Source organism: Orycteropus afer, unplaced genomic scaffold (genome assembly GCF_000298275.1).
Source record: "Orycteropus afer afer isolate SDZICR_OR568_19922 unplaced genomic scaffold, OryAfe1.0 scaffold00044, whole genome shotgun sequence".
Lineage (NCBI taxonomy): Eukaryota > Metazoa > Chordata > Mammalia > Tubulidentata > Orycteropodidae > Orycteropus > Orycteropus afer.
In genome coordinates, this window is record NW_006921631.1 from 6,562,498 (window position 1) to 6,573,866 (window position 11,369).

General features: G+C 37.8%; 1 protein-coding gene across 1 annotated transcript in view; it reads right to left on the reverse strand.

Annotated features, from left to right (window-relative positions):
- Nucleotides 1-427: 427 nt before the first annotated feature.
- Nucleotides 428-11,369, reverse strand: part of POU2F1 (POU class 2 homeobox 1) — a 146,533-nt gene continuing 135,591 nt past the window's right edge. Inside the window, exons 14-16 of the mRNA XM_007937731.2 lie at nucleotides 5,552-5,897; nucleotides 4,728-4,816; nucleotides 428-738 (exon numbers count right to left, since the gene is read on the reverse strand). Of these exons, the coding sequence (XP_007935922.1) occupies nucleotides 428-738; nucleotides 4,728-4,816; nucleotides 5,552-5,897 (746 nt within the window). The remainder of the gene's footprint in view (nucleotides 739-4,727; nucleotides 4,817-5,551; nucleotides 5,898-11,369) is intronic.

Below are 11,369 nucleotides of genomic sequence, written 5' to 3' on the forward strand. Positions count from 1 at the left end.
AAAATGATTTTTTTTTTTTAAGGAAAAAAAAAAAAAAAAGAAAGAAAGAAATTTAGACAAACAGAAATCCCCTTCCTATATTGGAAGTGTTAACCCACCTTGTCATCATGACTGCTGGAAATGATAAGTAGTCCTTTCACTTATTTTTTATGATTTTTTCTTTTCTTTTTTTTTTTTTTAAACATTTTTGGTTAGAAAGTTTTCCAATCCATGAAGCAATCCTGAAAAGACAGTGTTTTATTACAAAATTAGGCAAATGTTGTCCCATCTTCATCCTCCCCCCACCCCCCCAAATCATGTGTGGTATTTTCTTCTCTCCTGTGCCCTCAGCAACATGGTGAGAGGAAGCCAATCACATTTTCAGTTTATTAACCTGGCTGGCAGCCCAATCACACTGCAGAGTGAAAAAGGCTGGCGCCAGCCCAGCTCACTGTGCCTTGGAGGCAGTAGTGGTGGTGGAAGCAGCCCCGCTGGCAGAGGTCACTGTGAAGAGAGAGTTCTGGATGGACTCAGCTGAGGTGGAGGTGGCATGAAGGCTGGCAACAGGTCCAGAGTTCCCTGCGGAGGCTGCAGCGGCAGAGACCAAGCTAACTGGGTTGCTGGTGAGCAGAGAGAGGTTCTGAGGGTTCAGGAACAGAGGGGCAGTCACGATGTTGGGGGCTCCTCCTGCGTTGGCAAATACCAGGTTCCCAGTTGCATCCAGTGACGTTATTGGAAGAGAGCCACCAGAAGCAAGAGCTGCAGACAAAATCCCCAAAAAACATGCAGGAAGGAGACCATTAGCATCATCATGGAGAACCCAAAAAACTTATCAGAGGTCTACTGAGTTTTCCTATAACTCAGGAATAAAAAGTACAGCCCTTAATTTATTTTTTTTCTCAATCACAGTGCTATATGACACCAAAAGAGGCTATTTATTTTTGAAAGATTCTAAAAAATTGAAAAATCTTTAGTAATTCAATGAGCATGAGGATGTGTGAGAAGAGAACCAGAGTCAAAGAGTCTAGTTTTTATCTTGAAATATCCACTTCATTTCATTTACTTAGAAGTATTTTTTTAAATCCAGTAATTTTGATTTTAACGAAGAGTGCTGATTTTAAACTACCTCCATTCAAAAGACAAACTAGCAGCTGTTGATTAAGGCATTAAAAACAGATTTAGCTTTTATCAAACCAACTGACATCATTAATAAACTTTAAAGTAAAATATATAAAATAAAAACCATCTTTCAAAAGGCTTTATGTCTAAAATCAATTATAATATATAATTATTATATAATGACACAATATAATTATTGTGTAAGTAACTGAATATAATTGATTTAACTATTTGGTATATTTGGTAATACACAAAATAAAGTTGTGACTAATTTTTCACTTCCTGAGTCTTCAAAAATGATTAGATTTCTATGACTTGTAAAAATGAGAATGATGAGTCTACTGTAGGAGGAAATCAGGGAAGTGGTGATGTAGGTGGCCCTTGGTAGGTTATTTAAGACTAGGACTTGCTTTACTAGGTGAGAATTTGCCTACAATGCTATTGCTTCCTCACAAACATGATCATCAAAATTTTATTTAAACTAATTGGGCACTCTTATGTAATAGCTTATCCTGTTATTACTAGATAACCCATCAAATCTCCCCACCCATATAATTACACCTCTACATGCAGATTTAGGGTCTTATCTACTGGCATTGGTAGCATAGTGCCAAAGGCACTTGACTGCTAACCAGAAGGCTGACGGTTCAAACCCACCAGCCACTCCTTGGAGGTTGGGCATTCCTACTTCCGTAGTGATACTGCCTCGGAAACCCAAGGAGGGGTCGCTATGAGTCGGGGCCGACTCGATGGCAAATAACAACAACAACAACAACTACTGGCATTAAAATTTTAGTTGATTTCTTACATAATATACAAAAAAAAGGTTGAAGAGCTAAAGGGAATGCCCTGACTTTAGACATGATCATACTGTCGTACAGAAAAGTGAGACCTGGTGCACTTTCAAGTTTTCTGAGATTTCAGGCTTAGCATCACAGACTGATTCTAGATCTTTCCAGACTGTCTGCTGTACAGTCAATCATGCCCTGAGGAAGCATTTTGCCTTTGGAGTATCCCAGTAGCCCAGAGAGGCTCTCTAATATAGAAGAAAAGTGATTCATCACAGATTTTATTCCAAAAAGAAATCCTTCTATAACAAAAGCTTTTAGATCTAACCATCAATTTCAAGTATGAATTAGTCAATTAGAAAGGCAATATAATTTTTAATATAAGGTAATTAAGGGCTTGGTCTTATCTGTAATTAACATTCTCTGTAGTATACTGTAAAGAGTTCTGATGGTGTAGTGGTTAAGGCATTTGGCTGCTAAACAAAAGGTTAGTGATTAGAACCTACCAGCTGCTCTGTGGAAGAAAGATGGGGCAGCCTATTTCCATGAAGATTTACAGCTTTGGAAACCCTCTGGGGTCACCATGAGTTGGAATCGACTCGATGGCAGTGAATTAGTTTTTTTTTTTTTAAATAGTACATTGTAAGAACTTTGGTGATTCAGTGGTTAAAGTATTTGCCTGCTAACCAACAGGTCAGTGATTTGATCCTACTAGCCACTCCATGTGAAAAAGATTAGGCAGTCTGCTTCTGTAAAGATTTACAGTCTTAGAAACCCTATGGGCAGTTCTACTCTGTCCTATAGGGTCACTATGACTCAGAATCAACTTGATGGCAGTGGGTATGGTTTTGAGTATAGTACATTATAAGGAGCCCTGATAATATAACCATGAAGTGCTTAGCTGCTCACTAAACATTAGCGGTTTGAACCCACCAGTGGCTCTGCAGTATAAAGACCTGGCTATCTGCTCTCATAAAGATTTCAGCCTAGAAAACCTTATGGGGCAATTCTACTCTATCATATGTGGTCACTATGAGTCAAAATCAATGGTAAGGCATCTAATAACAACAATACAGCACACTGTAGAGATTTCATTCATGAAATACTAACATTAACTGAAGTTGACTAAATGCTTATTTTTGGGCCTAGAACTCTTGTTTAAGCACAGAATATAAATATATCTTAATTTTTATTGTGATTTGGGTGAAAATTTACAGAGCAAATACATTTTCTATACAGCAGTTCATATACATGTTGTTTCATGACACTGTCTGCAATCCTCATGTTAACAGCTCTCTTCCTACTTCCTCCCAGTAGTTACCTCTTCCTTGTGTCCTTCTTTCTTATGCATTCCTGCCCACTGAGCTATCTCCCTGAGCAAACACTCCCCTTCTGATCTCCTGTGTTTGATTATTGTAAAGAGTGTATCTACCTGGTGTACATGATGTTCACTCTATATGCCTGTCTATTGTTTGGGCAGAAGCCATGGGAAAGAGTTCAATTCCAGGCCTAAAGAGTAAGTAGGGGCCATAGTCTTGGAAGTTTCACAATTTTCTATCAGATCAATAAGTCTTTTTTTTTTTTTTTTAAATGATTTTGAGTTTTGTTCTACATTTTTCTCCCACTCTATCCAGGATCTCCTGCACTGATACTTTTCTGAGTGGTTGACAGTGATAGCCAGGCACCATCTAGTTCTCCTGGTCTCAGGGTCATAAAGACTGAGGTTGCCATGGTCCACTAGTCCCCTGGAGTAACTGTTCCCACGTGTCTTTTGTTTTCTTTATTCTTCTTTGCTTTGGATGAGCAGAGAGCAATTGTTGCAACTAGATGTCCTCTTGTAAACTTTTAAGGCCCTAGTAGCCACTCAACAAAGTAGGATACAGAACAATGTTTTTTGCATAATATGTTATGCCAATTGAGCTTGACGTCCCTTGCAACTACAGTTCTGAGCCTGCAGGTCCAACAACTCCCTCCATCCATTGGTTGTAGCTAAGAAGTTATAACTTTGACCCCTATTATTTCTATTTATATGGACATTCATATAGCACATACAAATACATATGTAGAAATACTGTTTGCCAACCTTATGTATGATCATGGGTATATTCACTTTTGCCTAGATATACCTGATCATTCAGCCTATTTTAATTTTTAAGGAATACTCTCTGGTTAATATAATAAAGCCTCTCAAATTATTTCTCTGAGTTATATAACAGCATCTTCAAACATAAAGTTTACAAGCTGAAAAAAGGGAAGCCACTCACTATATGGAATAGAAACACATGAGTAACATGCTAAGGCCAAAAGGGATCCAACTGGGCTTGGAAAAAAGACATTTTAATCAAAGAGAACAACTGTTCTGCAATGACAGGGATATAAAAAGGGTAGAACCCAACTAGAATGAAAGGACTCTTACACTCTGCATAATGTGCTCCAAATGTCCATTCATTATACAACCTTCCCACATCTGGCTCTCTTGGGGATGTGACTGGGGAACGTTTACTTGGTCGGGTTTGCTTAAGGATGAGTTTTAGATGAACACCTGGATAAACTTACCAGGAAGAAATCTGCTTCCAAGTCTATTCACACAAGAAGACAAATATAAAGTCCTGGCTTCTCACACTATACCAAACCAAGTATATTCCTGTTCTTACTTACAAACTAACACCTCTACAAAGCTTTTGTACAAGAACATTTTCTTGGTCCTCAAAAACAAATCAGTTGGCATTATCAATTCCACTGACTATCTCCATCACCTTCATCTTTAGCAAAGCAGGCTTCCTTCATTAAAATAGAGAAGAAGGGAGAAAAAAACTAAAAAAGGAAAAAGATTTTACTGACCTTGAATAGTTGCCAGTGTACTGTTGCTCATGAGAGCTGGGCTGAGGGCACCGCCCAGGGTCCCTGGATTGAGACTGAGTAAGGCACCTCTGCAAGTTCAAAAGAGGGGTCACTTTATTACCATGCAGACACATCTGTCAGTTTGACAACATACCCAAAGGCATGGGAAAAAGGAAAATCCATCTAGGGAAGTACATGGAAATAGGTTTTTTCCCCTCAGATTCTAGGTTAGTGTTTCTGAGTTAGTGCTTCCTGTGATGCTTACAAAGAAAAACAAAGTTTTGATCCACATCAGATTTCAAACTTATATAGTCATTTTGACTTCTCTTTGAATTACTTCTTCCCCCTCAGACCCCTAAAACAAAAGCAAAAACTCCAGGGAAAGGGATATATTTGTAAGATAATTCTTAAAATATGTTTGACAATAATATAAAATTGGGACTTGCATTACTATATCTCTTCTCCATTGGAGGATAAAAACTAGACAGTTGAATTTAAAGGAGAAAGCAAAAATCATAAAAATCAGGAATTCTAAGCTTCCTTCCTAGTCCCATCACGCAGGTTATCAGTGATTTAATGTTCTATGTCTTCATCTGGAAATATAGGTATGGTCACTGTCCTTTCCAGGATGTTAAGAAACTTAAATTCAACTTTAATCATGGTCTCTGCACTATTATGCAATAGCCCAATTCAAAGAGATTATTGCTTTAAAGAATTGTTTTTATGTTTTTCAAGATGGTGATAGAAAGTCTTCTCTGTCAGTGTTTCCAGGGGTAACTTCCCAGTTGTTTCTCATTTGTGAATGGGATGAGGAAACTCCTTACCCAGCTGCAAACTGTGAGGGTGCCATCAGGCCTGGGTTTAGTCCTGCAGCAGCAGCCATGGCAGCAAGACTGGCATTTGCTGGCAACTGTGCAGCTCCTTGGAGGGCAGCAGCTGCTGCTGTTTGCAACCCTGACGCTGTCACCATCACCTGGCTGGTCCCAAGAGGGGAGGACATAGGAGTGGAGGTGTTCTGTGTTGTGCTGGTCTCACTGGCACTGGACGCCTCGGAGGTGGAGGCAGAGGCAGAAGGGGAGGGACTCAGAGAAGGGGAGGTGACTGCTGAGGAAGCTGGAGGTGCAGTGGATATCACGGTTGCCGTGTTGTTGGAGGGAGTATCTGTAGTGCCTGAAAAAGGGAATCAGATTAGAAAACGATCTTGTGTGCTTCAGAAAGAATGGTGACTTTATTCAGCCATACTCTAGAATCAATTAATTAATCTAATGATCTCTGTATTTCCCCTTTTGATTAGCCTGGTTTAGTGTTTCTATGAAAATTAACACTTAACAAACATTTTAGAATTAAAGAAATGAACCTTTAAGAGGCACGAGCAATGAAGTAACCATGAAAGAAAGTAAAGTTTTTCACTGTCAGTTTCTTAGTCAGAAAGCAGAAGAAATAGTGTACCACAGAAGCTCTCAGTATGAAATACAACCACTCTGAGGAAAATAAAACTCATAAGCAAAAGCATCCCTGCTTTTGAAAGCATGTTTTCATTCAGAAATCTTCTTAGTAGTTTTGGTAGAGAAGTTAAAACAAAACAACAAAAAGCCATGTACTTTTTTAAGAGTAAGTGCCACATGATGATTAAAGGTATATGTCTAGATGCCATCTTTGTATTAAAAAATTCAAGTAACTATTCTATAATAAATATCAGCTCTCAAAAAGCCCATTCTGGTGAACACTTTCTTATTCACAGAAACAATAAAATAAAATGATATTATCTCATGAAGGTTAGTATGAAAAATGAAGATAGTTTAGAGGCTTTAAAAAAAAAAATCAAGATGCCCAAATTCTTTTAGTTTCAAGGAGAAGAGCAAACATTTCGATATAAATAACTAGTGGTCATCACAAGTGAAAATTAAAACACATTCAATGAGATTATTTAATGTTTGAGATCAGTGTTGTCAAATAGAAATATAACAACATATACAATTGTGGAAATTTTAGTAGCTCCCCTAAAAATAGTAAAAATAAATAGTTGAAATAAAAGCCTTAACAATATCATCTGTTTAACCCAATATATCCAAAATATTATCATTTTAACATGAAATCAATATTGAAAAATTAATGAGTTACTTTACCTTTTTTTTTTTTCATGCTAAGTCGTTGACAATGGTGTGCATTTTACAAGTACAGCACATCTTAATTTGAACTAGCCACACCTCAAATGCTCATAAGCCACAGGTAGCTAGTGGCTGTCATACTGGACAGCACAGGTCTAAAACATATCTATCGGTTAGGCCTGTTGGGTCCCAGAGGCAAGTGTGGCTTAAAGAATGCCAAGTCACTTTGTCTAAAGTAGAAGTGGCTCATAAGGCACTCATAGGATAGATAATCTTCCACAAAGCAGAAGATGTCACTGTCCCCAGTGAGCTGTAGTTTTGATGGGATCTACAAAAGATAGTATAGAACAAGCCCTCATATTTCAGTTATCAATAAACGTCACGTTACAAAAACAGGTACCTAAAGTAGGTGGAACTTAATTTAGCAAAATTCACTATGCTCTAAGATTTAAACAGTCACATATTTGGCTAAAGCAGAACCCAACTGGGATTTTCTCAAGTTAGAAAACTCAAAAAGACAAAAAAGCATCTATACATTTTCAATATAGTATTTCTATGAGGTATAAAAGAGTTGGAATTTATTATGAAAGAACCAGAGCAATAAAAATGAGTATTTCAAACCTATAAGGTTATTATTACACCCTGGAAAAATATCTTATGCAAAAGATTTATTTGTTGTTAACAAAATCTATTACTAGAGCTAAAGAAGACTCCCTTCTCTCAACAATAGCCTTATCCTAAATTCAGGCATTTTTGTCCTTTCAAAATGTATTGTGAGATCTTCTCCTGGGCTACACTAAGAACGCCTAGAGAATTCAACAACTCCAATTTCAACTGTCAGGAAAAGTTCTGTTCACATATCCCAAAACCAGGAGAAACTCAGAGATGACATATTTCAGTACTGATCCTATTCCTCCCTACATCCTACAATGCTGCACAAAAATGGTTATGGGGTCTCTAAGGTCTTCATGTCAATTGAAATGTGTGTCTACTCCTCAAAAAAGAAATATTACGATTTCCTCTGTATTGCTACTGCCCTTAAATACAGTTACACATTTGTGGGTAGTTTTAATCTTATCTTCATTATTTCTTCCATTCTAAATATATCATACCAATCTAGTTCACCGAGTTTTTGTAATTGCCACACTAAAATACATTTTTTTTCCAGGCTTTATACTCTTTTCCTAATGATCTTCTCCTTATTCTGTAGAAAGGCAAATGTCTACTCATTCCTATTCTACTGCTAAGACATTCCAATGTACTTTCAATCTTTTCTTCACCAATTTCTCACCTAATCTAAAATGTGATTTTTCCTCTGGGTACTACTTCCCTTTCAAAATTCTGAAATTGAAATGGCTTATCTTCACAAGACCCCTATCTTAAAGTTAAAAGGCTTAAAATGGCTTTTTTTTTTTCTTCACTCTCCACTGCCAACAGACTACTATCATTTAGTTTCTCCTTCAATCCCATAAACTCACCAAGAAAATGCCAGTCAAACCTCATCAATAAATTTAATCTGGGCCAGGAGATGATAACTACAGAAATAATGCAAAGTTGTTTTTACTGGCTGCAATCCTCCAATCATACTATGGTGTTTTCACTATGAATTCCATGAGGTTCAATGTGAAGCTCCTAAGACCTACGGTAAAACAGTATGATCTTTATTCTTCAAGCCAACTGTGTCATGTTTTAATTAAAATTCTTATTACTTGGGCAATTTTGATCAAGGAATTTAGGTGTGCTAAGCCTCAATGAAGAACTCTGGTGGCGTAGTGCCTAAGACATGTGACTGCTAACCCGAAGGCTGGTGGTTCAAACCCACCAGCCACTCCTTGGAAGGAAGATTGGGCAATCTACTTCCATAGCGATACCACCTCAGAAACTCAAGAAAGGGTTGCTATGTGTAGGAACTGACTTGACAACAGTGAGTTTGGTTTTTCTTGGTTGGTTTAAGCCTCAATGTCCTGAGCAACAAAATAGGATGCCACAATCTACCTCTCAAGTTGGTAAGAATATGCAGGAATATATATGCAGGAATATATATAACATGTCTGGCCCCTCCTCTTGCCTTACCCCAGCTTTTTAAAACAGTTTAAAAGAAGTTTATTGAAACATAATTTTTCTGTGCCATAAATCCACCCAATTAAGCATAAAATTTGATTTTTTTTAAAGTATATTTACAGACCTGTGTGACCACCACTACAATCCCATTTATAACATTTCCACCACCCCAAAAAGATTCCTTGTGCCCATTTGCAGTCACTCCTCACTTCCACCTATAGCCCTAGCCCTAGTCAACTGCTTTTGGTCTGTATGTTGTTATGTGCCATCGAGTGGGACTCGACTCACAGCAACCCCTTCTTGGGTTTCAGAGGTGGAAGATGGGGCAATCTACTTCCGTAGTGATACTGCCTCGGAAACCCAAGGAGGGGTCGCTATGAGTTGGGTCCGACTCGACGGCACACAACAACAACAACAACAACATCACTACAGAAGTAGATTGCTCGACCTTCCTTCTGAGGAGTGGCTGGGTGGGTTTGAACTGCCAGCCTCTGGTTAGCAGTCAAGTGCCTTAGGCACTACGCCACCAGAGCTCCTTTTGGTCTGTATAGATAATGCTGTTTTCTGGACTTTTCATATAAATAGAACTCTACAATATGTAATCTTTTACATCTGGCTTTCACCTAGCATAAGGTTTTTAAGGTTAATCTACACTGTAGCTTCTAGATTTTGGCTATTATGAATACTGCTCTATGAATATCTGTGTTCAAGGTTTATGCAGACATTTATCTTTGGGAATTGCTGGGTAGGATGGTAAATTCATATTTAACTCTAATAAATAACCAAAATATCTTCCAAAGTGATTGTATTATTATATATTCCTACTGGGAATGCATGAGGATCCTAACTTCCCTACATCCTTCCCATACTTAATTATTGTTGGTCTTTTTGAATATAGTTATTATAGTAATGGGAAGTGGTATTTCATTACAGTTTTAATTTGTATTCCCCTAATGAGTAATAATATGATTTTTTTTGTGCTTATTAACCATTCTTATACACCCACTCTTCATGTATTGGCATGCTTAGTTTCTAAAGGCCAGGTCACTGTGCAAAAATTGGCATTATGCAAAAATGGAGGATAACCACATAACAGCACAAAATGGAAGATGACTACATCATTCTATTACTGCCATATTGTTGTTGTTAGTTGCCACTGAGTCATGTCCGACTCACAGTGACCCTATGCACAGTAGAACGACACTGCCCAGTCCTGCGCCAGCTCCATGATCCTAATCCTTGCTATACTTGAGCCCATTGTCGCAGCCACTGTGTCAATGCATCTCATTGGCTTTCTCCTCTTTCGCTGACCCTCCACCTTACCAAGCATGACATCCTCCTGCTCCAGGGAATGGTCCCTTCTGACAACATAACTATGTGAGATGAAGTCTGGCCATTCTCACTTCCAAGGAGAATTTGGCTATACTTTCTCCAAGACAGATCTGTTAGTTCTTTTAGCAGTCCATGGTACTTTCAGCTTTCTTTGCCAGCACTACAACTCAAAAGCATCAATTCTTCTTCAGTCTTCCTTATTCATTGTCCAGCTCTCACTAATCTCTGTCTAATCTTTCAAGCTGCTGTTGTCAATTTGATCCCATAGAAACAGATCTTTGAAAAGAACAATACTGCCATATTACATCATTACATAACTCCCAAACCAAAGAGAATCATGGCCCAGCCAAGCTGACGCATAACCGTAACTATTACAGTCAGCATTACACTTGCCTTGCACCTCAGCATTTGTTATTGCTAGACGTATGCCCTGTGTGCAAAATAGATGGATAGAGTTTTTCTTTTTCCTGCCATTGTTGTAAATGTGAAATGTTGGATACTGAGATAGTCGACAAGTGAGGAATAGGTGTATACTCTTCGATAAAATATCTATTAAAATACTTTGTGCATTCAAGAATTGGGTTATTATTGAACTGTAGGAGTTCTTTATATATTTTGGATACAAGTCCTTTACCATATATGTGATTTGCAAGTGTTTCTCCTAGTCTGTAACTTATCTTTTCATTTTCTTAGAGGTATCTTTTGAAACTCTCAGAAGATTTTACTCTTAATAATTTATTTTTGTTGTTGAGTATACAACATACACCAATCCAACAGTGTGTCTACATGTACAGTTCAGTGACATTGATTACATTCTGCAAGTTGTGCAACCATACTTAACTCTCCTTTTCTGAGTTGTTCCTTCCTTCCCCCTTAACATAGATTCATTGTCCCCAAATTTTCTATCTAATCTGTCAAGCTGCTGTCGTCAATTTGATCCCATAGAAATCGAATTTTAAAAAGCAAAATACTGAAGGCAGATACTCTTTTTTTTTTATAAATTTTGATTTGGGTGAAGATTTAGAGTAAATTCACTTTTCATACAGCAGTTCACATAATATACTTTGTCTCATGTCATTGACCAAAATTTACAATGCAACAGCTCCCCTCCCACTTCCTCCCCATAGTTACCTCTTCCCAG